The sequence below is a fragment of the Polypterus senegalus genome, chromosome 1 (assembly GCF_016835505.1).
Source record: "Polypterus senegalus isolate Bchr_013 chromosome 1, ASM1683550v1, whole genome shotgun sequence".
Taxonomy (NCBI): Eukaryota; Metazoa; Chordata; class Cladistia; order Polypteriformes; family Polypteridae; genus Polypterus; species Polypterus senegalus.
This window is the reverse complement of record NC_053154.1, coordinates 57,668,624-57,681,707: the sequence shown is the minus strand read 5'-3', so window position 1 is coordinate 57,681,707 and position 13,084 is coordinate 57,668,624. Positions and strand designations below refer to the sequence as shown.

General features: G+C 41.4%; 1 protein-coding gene across 4 annotated transcripts in view; it reads right to left on the bottom strand.

Moving 5' to 3' along the window:
* The window catches only part of csrp3 (cysteine and glycine-rich protein 3 (cardiac LIM protein)), a 38,568-nt gene extending 26,441 nt beyond the window's left edge, over window positions 1–12,127 (bottom strand). For 2 of the 4 annotated variants that reach the window (XM_039749450.1, XM_039749460.1), the window contains exon 1: window positions 11,791–12,127. In XM_039749450.1, coding sequence (XP_039605384.1) covers window positions 11,791–12,112 — 322 coding nt within the window. In that variant the 5' untranslated portion in view covers window positions 12,113–12,127. The remainder of the gene's footprint in view (window positions 1–11,790) is intronic. The other 2 variants (XM_039749467.1, XM_039749476.1) reach the window with 1 other exon arrangement.
* Window positions 12,128–13,084: the final 957 nt, after the last annotated feature.

The window sequence follows — 13,084 nt, the reverse complement described above, 5'->3', positions numbered from 1 at the left end:
TAAAAAGAAAAGAAGAAATTAACAAAAAGATATTGCATGGCAGAGTGTAAGGGAGGTGTTACAAACAAAAGCTGCAAGATATAAAAGAAATTTGGGAAAAGAAATAATATGTCCAGGAGAAGGACATGTGAAATAGCAAAAGAATAATGGAACATGATAGAAACAAGGTGAAATATAACCTGTTGTCACACACGTGCGCATGGGAGGCCTGAGTGACGGCAGTTCTGAGGCATGCCGGGGGCTGGCAGAGTGCACTGACTCTTTTTCTCTCTTTCCTGTAGTCCATTCCCAGGAGATTCCATCTGGCTCTCTTGATGTCACTTCCGGGACCGAGCCAATGGAAGGAGACCTTACAGGCTCCGGCCCCTGTGATGTCACGTCCAGGCTCAAACCAATGGCTAAAGAACATGGCCCTGATCATTATGACCTCCTTTCCTGTCTTCCCCTTTAAAAGCCTGTCCCTCTTCCCTAAATCTTCAGTCTTGTTTTGGACTCGTTTGTATACACATCAGTGCTGTTTATTTTAATAAAAATCGACTTTCCAGCCAGGATACCAGATTATACGGGCGGCTGCCCCAAACCTTTATCTGAGTATGTCTTATTATTGTGACACTGTATAAAGGAAAACCAATAACTAGAGACATGGTGGTCTACAGCCTGCAAAAGACAAAATGAGTCACCCACTTAAAAAGCAAACAATGGGATTTACCAAACATAGGGAAAGAGGTGTTATGGTGGGCAAGAAACAAAATGGTAAAGAATAAGAGGATAGTGACAACTAAAGGAAAATTACAAAAATGCCTAGAAGGAGGAAAATAAATATGTGATGAGAAAAGATGGTGTAGGAAGAGCCAGCAATCATGGAAGAAAATTAAAAATATAAATGAAAATCTAATAGGTGAGTGGGCGAACGAAGATGAACTTCCACGAGAGAGGAATTTGGACATATATGGGTAAATACTATGAGGGAAAGGTGATTGAAGCACGGTGTGTGGTGATGGTGGTGAATCCAAGGGTGGTATGAAGATAAGTCCATAACTAACAGGATCACTGTAAAGAGTAACATTTAACAAACTGAAAAGAGACCGATAATGTAATGTGTTGTGTCTTACATAAGTAATGGAGTTTAGAAAAGGAAAAAAAAACTAAAACTGTTAGGCTGGAATGTTATGACCAGTGATGGTTTCATTGCTGGGGTTCTTCTCATGAGGTCTACTCCTGGCTTGATTGAGGGCCCCGTCCACAAGAGGGGTGTCATCTGTCAATGAAGAAACTCTTCATTCTGAGTGCCTTGTCACTGCACAGGCGGTGGAGTCGGAGGAACTGTGAAAGAGGCCGAGAGCTAGAAAGTCAGGGATGGAAGGAGCTGTAGAGAAGGTAACTGTGTGGGTCAGACAAGGTGGTTTGTAATAGTCGGAAAAAAAGGCCAAGTTGTGGTGGAGACCTGAGAGATGGATGGAAATAGTAAAAATAATTTTTAGCGAATTAACAGTTACTTGATAGTTGCAAACAGTTAATGTTAATTGCAGACAAAAAAGGTCAGAATACCCAAAGAATGGAAGGCACCAAATAAACAAACCCAATGATGCCGATCAAACAAGAAACAGGCAAGAGAGTCCTATTGGTAAGCCTTCTTGCACTCACCTCTTCATTTCCTTTAAGCTAGCGAGTTGGCCAACACATAGTCAGGGACAGGGGAAAAGGTCAGAGGGATGAAAAAGGAGTCAGGAAACCGAGTGCCAATCCAAAGCAAAATGGCAAAAAAAAAAAGTGAATAAAGTTGCATACTCACCTTGTTTAGATTTATCCTTCAAGTATTGTTGCAAAAAATGCATTTTGGAATTAAAAAAATCTCAAACGTCAAACTCTTAGGCTAACATGCAGGCACCCGAGGATACTGGCATTGAAACAACCCAGAATTGGAATAAGTGAGTTCAAGAATGGGTGGGTGTGCCGCAATGCTCCGTCAGCTGGCTCTGTATGCGGAAGCAGTCTGTTACCCAAAGTCAAGTTAATGTTTTAAGCAGGGCTGGCACCACCATCAGGGCAAATTAGGCATTCACCAAGGGTGCCGATCATACCTGGGTGGTGTTATCCCAGCTGCACAGGTTAACTAGTGAACAGTCGGTTGGTGCACTAATAAGCTTGGCCTAGCACGCAAAATAACATAGTTTTTAAATATAATAATGAAAAGAAAAAAAAAACACGGCTCTCATTGTTGGACTGCTCAGCCTTTACTGCTAAAATAACAGCAATCATATGAGAATAACAGGAGCACAAAAACTAATATAGCAAATAACCCATGCAAAAGTGAAAAAAACAAGCTCTGAGTTCATAGAGTTTAAAATGGAGTCAGATGTGCTGCAAGTCCTCGACACATGGATGACAAATAAAACCCCTGGACCTGACGGAATTTACCGATAGTACTGAAGTAAATGAAAGACGTCACCTCTAAACTTTTATTAGGCATGCGTGAGAAGTCACTTCAGAATGGAGAAGCACAGGAGGACTGGAAAGTCACAATTGTGACTCCAGCCTTCCAGAAGGAAGACCGCATGAAACCTAACAGTTACAGACCAATTAATCTTACTTCTGTACCAAGTAAAATAATGGAAACTATAATAACAAACAAATGTGAAAATAATACACTTAGTGACAGGCAGCATGGGTTTATCAGAGGAAGTTCCATGATTATCCAATCTTTTTAGATTTTTATGAGCAGATAACTGCACTAGTTTTCGTAAACCATACAACATCATTTGCTTAGACTTAAAAAAAATCCTTTGGTACAGTTCCACACTTAAGGTTTATCCTGGAAATCCAAGCTGTGGGGATTAGAGGTAACTTACAGAACTTGATTACCGACAGGAGACAAAGGAGGAGAAGGGAATGCTCCATGTGGAGTCAGGTCGTCAGCGGAGGGGTCTGCTACTGTTTCTGATTTAACACTGAGGAGACAGTAAAAAACGATTCACAAAGACTTGGATGAGCTTCAGAACTGGGTGAGCACTTGGAAATGCAGTTTAATGTAAAGAAGTGCTAAGTGCTACACCGGGGCAGAAGGAATTTTAATTATAAATACAAGATGATAGATGCTGTCCTAAAGGAGGCAATCTCCGAGAAGAATTTAGGACACAGCGATATCTGCATATAAGTAATGTACATAAGTTATTAGATAAAGTCCATACAGTAAGTTATTAAAAATAAATAAAGTACATAAGTTATTAAAAAGGCAAATAAAATGTTAGGTTTTATCGTACAAACTGTTGAATATAAATCTAGGGATGTTAAGCTCAGACTATATAAGGCACTAGTAAGACCACTTCTGGAGTACTGTGTGCAGTTCTGGTCACCACACTACTAGGAACACATAGCAGCCCTTGAAGCTGCGCAGAGGAGAGCAACCAAGTGCATCCTGGGACTTAAGAACACGTCTTAATCTAAAAAACTTGCAGAATTAAACCTGTTTAGTCTTGAGCAGTGGACGCCGCATGGGGAACTAATCCAGGTCTTCAGAATTCTCAAAGGCATTGATAAAGCTGATCCATACAGAGTTCTGTATACGTTGAGGACACCAGACGAATATAATGAAAGTACATTTAGGACTGAAGCCATGAAGCACTTCTTTATGCAAAGAGCTGTGGAAATCTGAAAGAAACTACTGAGACATTGAGAGGAGAAGCAAAAACGTTGAACACCTTTAAGAAGAATCAAGATGAGTTATTGGGACAGCTTAGCTATTAGCTAAACAAATGGGTCTGAAGGACTGAATGGTTTGTCAAACTTCATATGATCTTATGCTCTAACTGTACCTACACATTAATAACAGTCATCCTGTCATCCTTCGAGTCGGTGAATCTGCACTTGACAGGTGGCAGAAGGCCCAATGAAGTTGCTGTGCGCTAGAAGGGGGTCAGGTCTCCAAACGTTGTGATTCAGGGCACCTCAGAAGTGCTTTACGGAGGTAAAGTTGGGAGTCGTGATGAGAAAAATAACCGAGTTTCAATTAGCATACAGTTTTGCGAAAATGTCGCTGAAATTAATTTGGTAGGCAAATGTCATATTTGTGTAATATGTAACTCATTAAAGAGTTTTTGGAGGTTTTAAAGACTTTTTGTTGTTTTCACTGGATATCTTTATTCAGACACTAAATGACAGTCCAATGCATGTAACATTAATTCATTGTCACACATTCATGCATAGGAGATGATTTACAGCCTCAAATAGTGCTATTTCTCAGTCGGACCAGGGTCTGGTGCTGTCACCTGATCCTTTCTCCTTTTGTCCCTCTGCACACCAGCCAAAGAACCTGCCTCCCAATGACATCACCACCTGTCCAGCCCCCGCTGACCTAACTTCCAGCCCCCTCTGATGATGTCATATCCAGCATCCAGAACTGCTCTTCCTGCTATGCCAGTTCCTGTTCCTTCCTCCATTCAGCCATATTTACAGACCAGCTTTTCAACCTGTTAGTCAGTTCTGTTTTGGTTCCAGTCTGTGAAGACGTGTTTATTTTTTTTTCCTTCCAGTTTCTTCAAATATACGGGGTGACCATCCCCAAAACTTTTTGTGACTCCATTTGTCCTTATTACATCATATAAATGTTTTCAGTTGAGAAGTAAATGCCATTCTTTTTGTGTCAATGGTACAAATTTTGCTAGAATCAAAACATAATTTTGAATTTTTTTTGCCAAGTAAGAACGCAGATCAAGGCAGCACCTGCACACTAACATTCATTCCTTAGGACAGTAGAGACCACCGCAGCTGACATTGTGCTGCGGCCGTAGAGTTGGGCATCTAGGAAGTGTGAGAGGAGGAACTCTGATAGGTTGGCCAGCAACATGGAGCCTACACCTCACTGTGATCTGTCATTAATACGGTTATTGCGTCTCCCTGCTAGTTCAGCAACATTATGATCTCACAGATTGGCCAATCTAATGAGTCAGCTCAGGGCCACCCGAGCATGGACGGTCATTTGTCCTGCTGGTCTGCTGAAACATTGCCTTCATTCAGCACACAACATCTTAATCCATGGTTACTGGCAGCACTGGCATATGGCATGTTTGCCCACAGTATTCCAATGGCCCTTTCCATTCCTTCTGTGACATCTGAGGCACACAGTGGCATGATGAGGATATTGCTCTTTGTCTTCTCTAGTGCTTTCAACACCATACAGCCCAAACTGCTGGAACAGAAGCTCCAGTCAATGATGGCTGATGCTGCCATTGTGTCCTGTGTAATGGACTACCAAACTGGTAGGCCACAGTTTGTGCAGCACTCTGGTAACACTTTAGTGTAGGTACTGCTAAAATGCATCTATCAGTCATTTAGTATTATGTAACAAGGCCTTAACAAACTCTTCTTTGGGTCTTCATAACACTTATAAAGCATCAGTGAAGTGTTTATTCATCTCTGTATTGTGACCTACTAAGAAAACTTTACTTTGGAATGGTCTATGGTGGCTTCACTGAAATGACATTTATAGTATGAAACCTGTGAATCCTTCTTATTAATAAGTAGCTTTACCGTCATGTCAATATGCCACACTGCACAGAGATGAATAACCAATCTACTGATGTTTAATAAGCGTTATGAAGACCAAAAGAAGCCATTGCTATGGTCTTATCTCTCTATTATAAAAGAAAAGCTTGGGACAAGACAAGAGATTTTTTTCAAGTCCTGCCCTCCTCTCAACCATTTACGCTTAACGGCCCATGCCCACGCTCACCTCTCATTCGTGTGAATGCTTTTGTCAAACACAGTTCCTACACTCTCAGCTCTTATGAATTTTTACGTTTTCCTCACTTTAAGTTCCCAATAAAAGAAGACTTACTATGTCCAAATCTTATTGAAGAATTTCATCCCAAAGTGCTATCAACAGAAGAAATGAGCACATGGGCAATCCTAGCACCTAGAAATGATGAAGTCAAATAAATTGACGTGAAAATTGCCGATCAGTTACACAGCAAATTGGTTAAATGAGTATCAAAAGACTATACTGAAACAGTTGGTGGTGATGGTGCGGAAAATGAAAACATCAACTTACAATATCATGTAGAATATCTACAACACCGTTCGGTCTTCCACCGGCTGAATTACTATTGAAAGAATGATGTACCGTAATGTTATTGCGTAATTTATGTATGAGTGATTGGCTATGCAACAGGAGAAGATTAGTTGTATTCAAAATTGGTCAAACAATTCTAACGAAAAATTTTAACAGGCGACAAGAAAGGTAATGTAGTACATCTTCTGCGGATAACATTAGACACCAAAGGAGATCTTGATATGCCATTCGTATTAAAACGTTTACAGTTTTCCTTTAGAATAGCTTTTGCTATGACAATTAACAAATCACAGAGACAAACATTAAAAAAAAAACTCGGTTTATTTATTAGAGAGAAAGAAACAATATTCACTCATGTTATACATTGCGTTGTCACGATGCAAGTCCAAACATTGAATCAAACTTCAAAGCGATATTGACGAAAAGTTCATTCCAAATATTGTTTTACTGAAGTTTTACAGTAAAAGTGTAAGTTTAAAAAGAATTTGCGTGTTGATTTCAAAGCCAAATAGAACGAAAACATATAAGGAAATGAGTACCTCTAACGCAACATGAAACATAATTTTCTTTCAATTTATTACATTTTACTACTCGCTGTAATGTAAAATAGTTGATTTTATTATGCATATGTAACAATTCCCATGAAAATAACAATCTGTTTAAATTGTACATCCGGTTCCACATACACAAGTGGCAGAACTGCAAAGTGGCAAGCTTGTAGCCCGCCCAGAGGTTGGCAAGCAAAGCGAACAGGGGTCAGATCCCCCTAGTTACATAAAAGTAAATGAGTAGTGGGTGCATTTTTTGCAGTACTTAAGCTAAAATGTTACCAGAACTGTGTCCCAGAAATGGTCACGAGCAGCACACAGGACTTCAACAGGGAACTGTGTCGGCTCCATTCCTGCAGAAGTTTTCCAATGACACAGCCATAGTGGGGTATCAGCGGTGGACAGAAGAACGAATGAAGGACACGAGTGTAAGACTTGGTACAAACTGAACCACCTGCAGCTGAATATCAGTAAGACAAGAGGAGAATATCACAGACTTCAGGAAGGTCAAGATCACTCTTCTCCCAATTCACAGTGACGGTGAAGATGTGGAGTTGGTGAGGAGATACAAATACCATGAGGTATATCTGAACGGCAGGCTTGAGAGGACTACCAACACAGAGGCTGAAAAAAAGAAGGGTCAGAATGGCTTCTATTTCACGTATGCAGGCTGCTCTTACACATTGTCTACCCATCTACAATGGCCGGTGCAGTTGTCTATGCAGCAATGTGTTGATTTAATGGCATCAGTGCAGGTGATGCCAGAACGACTAGATACGATAGATAGATAGATAGATAGATAGATAGATAGATAGATAGATAGATAGATAGATAGATAGATAGATAGATAGATAGATAGATAGATACTTTATTAATCCCAAGGGGAAATTCAAAAATCCAGCAGCAGTATACTGATAAAGAACAATATTAAATTAAAGAGTGATAAAAATGCAGGTACTGTCTAACAGACAATAACTTTGTATAATGTTAACGTTTACCCCCCCCAGGTGGAATTGAAGAGTCGCAGAACATTGGGTTATGAAGACCAACAAACATTTTTAAAATGCCAGTTCAATCTTTGGAATCAGGTTGGACTGAACAGATCATTTAGGGAGCTGCTTACCATCCCAGACAATGACTCACACCCCCTATGAGGCTTCGGCTAAACAGAGGAGCACAATTAGTAACAGACTGAGACAACTGTGCTGCTCCAAGGAGTGCTACGTGAGGTCACTTCTACCCTCAGCTGTCAGGCTCTATGAGTCACCCGTCCGCCCAAGGAGGTGTTATTCCCTGTGCTCAATGGTACTGAGCTGGTCTAGCAGACATCTTAACAGACAATGACGCCATGTGCAATATACAGTGGAATTAGTGGACACCCTGTGCTATGAAATTGTAACAGTATTATTTACATACAACAGATTTTAGCGAATTGTTTACATGCAATTATTTGTTTCCATTTAATACACGAATAATGGCAATTACTAAATAATAATAATAATAATAAATTATTATTATTATTATTATTAAATAATTCGTCCCATATAAGTAATGTTTCTCGGGCCATTTTCACGGTGACCTGGTTGAGGACTGGTGGGTACCTCATTAGGTGAGCTTGTGTGTCTTTGGCAGGTGGCGCTGTTTCACTGTATGAGCTTTCTTGAGAGTCAGGGGGTCCAACGGAAATCGACAACTAAGCTAACACTAGAATTTTACCGTCTCAGAAGAGTTTTCTATTTCCTGTTTACTGAAGTTGTCTCACTTATAAGAAATCCGCTTTTATTGCGCTTCTCTTCATTTACGTTAATACACTTTTGCTTAAAGAAATACACAGATTTCAGAAGGGGAGGTTTTGACACCGGGTCTGTCATTTAACTTTCTCAATAGTTATTTTTATTGTTCTGTCATAAATCAGTCCAGCTAATTGTCAACTTAAAATGTTTTATTGGAGATAACATATCAGGCTGCAGACCAACTCACAGAGCTGACAACTGTTTGGAAGAGCATGATAAGAGTCCAGGAATAGCCGGTGCCCACCGCACACTGCTATGTGCCCCCACACTCACTCGCTCGCTCGCTCCGCAGACCTGACTCATATTTTCCACTTTGATAACCCTTGAGCTACTCGCGGATAATATGTGAAATGCATCAAGCCTAACAATGATACAAACAATGTTCAACGTTTACAACACAGCCAGGGACTTTTCACTTGCATTAGTGAGCTAACCGATGCCTGGAGCCCCTAGCTCAGTGGGGGTCCCTGTAAAACACAGAGGAAAGACGGGTGGGCAGCACTTCATCACCCACACAAGCATGCAGTACTACTTAGGGCCGGAAAAGGTAGAAATGCCATTCAGCGTAGGACACAAAGCCAGTCCATTAAAAGAGCACTGGCACACACAAACTGCCACACAAGGGGAGGACGATCAAACCACAGCCAGCCAGCAGATTCAAACCCAGGCCTGCTGGATCTGTGAGGCAGCAATGAGAACAAAACATCTAATTAAGTGGGCTAGTGGGGGAATCACACATCGGAACCCCCTCTGGAGACGTGCAGCTAGTCCCAGCACCGAGTCGCTGGATTTTATAATGTAATTTCCAGTTTAAACTGCACTGTGTGGCAGGGATCAGAAAAGAGTTTCTGCCAATTGCTAACCACTGCACCACCCTACTGTCTAAATTATATCTTTCTATAAAACCCCTTTCATTTGATTATTATATTCTACATATGCCGCACACACGTATATATAAATATGTATGCTATTTAAATAATTTCATAAAACATTTTCAAAGCAGCTTCTAAAAGCCTACATTTCCTTGACTGTTCACTAACTGACAAAAAAAAAAACTTTTCACAAACGAGTGGATCTCCCAGGGTCCAGAAAAATTCAACTACTGTACATTGAAAGGTTAACTTCATTATGACAAAAATTGGAGAAAACCGTAATGACGTGGGGCTTTTTAGAGCGGGAGAGGCGGCTCTTGGTGTCAGTCTGCGCGGATAGGCAGCCGTGTGCACAGGGGCTCAAGTCCTGCTGGCGAGTTTGGGTTTATTCTTGATTCTAAGTTTGGTATGCAAAAATATATACAAATAACAGGAGAATACATTATGTGAGTGATTTAAAAAAAGTGTATTATGAAATTCATCTATCATAGAAGAATACGGTCCCACGTCGTTCTAACTTACTATGTATTACGATGCGCATATATTTTACATTGCTTTATTGCTGGCATTAGCATAATAAGAAAGTTATTCTGTTTGATTTTTCCCTTGTTGTCTTATGTATTTTGTAATTTCTCAACAGCTAGACTGCTGTTCCGACGATCGCGCTCATTCCACTATTTGTCGTACCACTCTCCTTAACAGATTATCTTTGATTGGCGTTACCCACACTCCACTAGACTGGTTCAGATCCTACCTCTCAGGCCGCACTCAGTTCATTCAGCTTAAAACCTTCACATCCCAACCCACCGCTATTACTTCAGGTGTGCTCTGTCCTGGGGCCTCTTCTTTTTATGATTTACCTTCTTCCCCTTGCCAATATCTCTCGTAAACATAACATTAATTTTCACTGTTATGCTGATGACACCCAGATCTACCTTGCTAGTAAACCCACCTCTTCCTTTCCACCATCTTCGCTTATTGACTGCATTACTGAATTGAAATCCTGGTTTTCTTCGAATTTACTTAAATTAAATAGTGACGAAACTGAGGTTCTCCTCATTGGCTCAAAATCATCATTATCCAAAGCCGATAATCCTTCTCTTATTATTGATAACTCCGTTGTTTCCCCATCACCTCAGGTCAAGAGTCTGGGTGTCTTCCTTGACAGTACTCTATCTTTCCAATCTCACATTAACAACATCACCCGGTCTGCTTATTTCCATGCGTAATATGAATCGCATCCGCCCCTCCCTCGCTCCCCATACCGCTGCCATTCTTGTTCACAGTCTTGTTACTTCTCGGCTGAACTACTGCAATTCACTCCTCTTTGGTCTCTCTAATAAATCTCTTCATAAGCTTCAGCTAGTCCAGAATTCTGCAGCTCGCATCATTACTCGAACCTCATCTATTCACCATATTACTCCGGTCTTGCAGCAGCTTCATTGGCTCCCGATTAAGTTTCGAATTGATTTTAAAATTCTGCTATTAACATTTAAGGCCATTCATAACCTCGCCCCTCCATATCTGTCTGCTCTTCTTCATGTTGCCATTCCCTCCCGTAACCTTAGATCCTCTTCCTCCATCCATCTGACCGTCCCTCTCGCCCGTCTAACCATCATGGGGAGCAAAGCATTCAGCTCTGGAATTCATTACCTACTGAGCTCAGAAACATCGAATCATTTTCAACCTTCAAATGTAAACTTAAAACGCATCTGTTTAAAATGGATTTTTCTTTATGATTACAGTGGCTTTGTTTGGTTTTAATTTTATATCTTCTGGTTTTTTTTCTGATGTTTTAAGTTGTTTATAATGTGTCTTTTTATTTATTTATTGTTTGTTCGGTGCCCTTGAGTTCTCAGAAAGGAGCCTTGTATAAATAAAATGTATTATTATCCCCCCAAACAATCATGTTTAATTCACCAAGTGGGTGACCCCTTGTCGCGAAGACCTTCACTTGGGAAAACGGGGATCGCGATGCCAGAAAGCTTGAGAAAACCGATTTAAACTGATTACATTACCAGCATCCCCTTAAAAAAGTCACAATCTTTACCTGTCCTACATTGTCTTTCATTACTTCTCATGTCTGACGTGACTCTGCACAATTATTTAGCCTGGAATTTTAAATTATCCGTCAAGTTTATACGCGAGTATTTGAGAAACGTCTCTGTTCCTGAATGTACTGTCAGAATTAACTGTGTGATTCATTGACAACTAAACCGACAGCTTTAATCACTTCAGTTACTTCAAGTATATGCAGCCAATCACATTCATGCATTTTAATCATATGATTTTTTAAAGTAAAATGTAGCAACCGTTTTCTGTAGATGCAGCTTAAGAAGACATTATTTTTTATTAGTCAGTTTGCTCATTATTCGGTAAAAAAATGAGTAAGCGCGCACAACGTACTGACTAAATTCATTGTATGAATAATTAAACAGAATCACCCACATGTTGTAACAGAGCCCAGATCGTCCTTACAAAGCGGAGCCATTCCAGCTCTACACACATACCTTTGAAAGATTCTGCAGCCTTGGCGTCCCGTCCCGTCCCGTCCCGTCTCGCCAAGCCTCCTGGAGCAGCAGCATTGCGGATTGTCCTGGACAGCGCGGCTTTAAATCCTGAAGCACTGCCCTGTACAAGCCAGCGGGTGAGGTTTATCTTCCCAGAATAACTTGTGACAAAAGACACATCTGCAAGGAGGGTTTGTCTTACACCAGACAGCAGCCCGGACAGCGCGAAGCAGACATGTGCTGCATGCTCACCAGCGGAGAACGGCAGCTGGCCATTCTGGTGGATTTGTATATTTAGCTTTAGTGCCGGCACCGAGCACATGCTGTCGAGGTAAAGCCATGTAATTATTACAATCCACAGACTCGAATTAAAGTTCTAAAAATTGTTTTATTTTATACTTGAGGATGCCTGTCAAGCATGGCCTCGGGGTCTTTCCTTCTCCCCAGTTTTGAACCAGAAATGAATTTTTTGCCATTAATTATGACTAGGGTCACTAGTGGGGTGGGGGGATGATAATGAAGCTACAGCCCTGCAGCTTCCAGTGCACCACCATAAGTGACCCCACTTCGCACCCCCCCCCGGGGTAGTAGCCGTCAGCTGGTGACCAGGGAGTGTGGCAGTGTCAATAGGAGCGGCACCTCGTCCAGAGTTGTTGCCCACCTTGCTGCCACTGGAACTCCTGTGACCCTGAATTGGGCCCCTATCACTCAGTTTAGGACCACACTAGACATACTCAAATGTTACAGTTTGTTTGGGCTCTTCTTATTTTCTTGTGTAGGTGCCAACTGAGAATGGACGGTCGATTCAGAAGTTAAGAGGCAGTGCAGTTCTTCTTTCTATCCGCTTGCTCACCCCTCCGAGCAGATCCTCTCAGGCTCCGTTAGATTGGATGGGAAGTGTTGGTAAACTGCCATCTTCAGGCCTCTCCACAGATGGTCTTTGGGTTTTTAGTGTGGCCCCTCCTGTTCCAAAGACATTCCAGTGTTGTCTTGGCTATGTGTTGAGCTGAAAGAAGAAGAGTCTGAGGCAGCGATGTGCACTCTTCAAGCACCTCTCTGAATTTGGCTGAATTCATCCTCCCCACAATTCTGAGCCAACTCCCTGTCCCTACCATGGAGAAGTGCCCTCGTGGCATGGAGCAGACACCATCATGCTTCACCACAGGGATGGTATTAGATAGCTGATGAGCAGTGCCTGGTCTTTGCCAGACAGGGTGCCTGGAGTTCTGCTCAAAGAGCAGATAATCGTTCCTCATGCTCTCAGAGTCCTTTAAATGTGGTTTGGGAAACACCA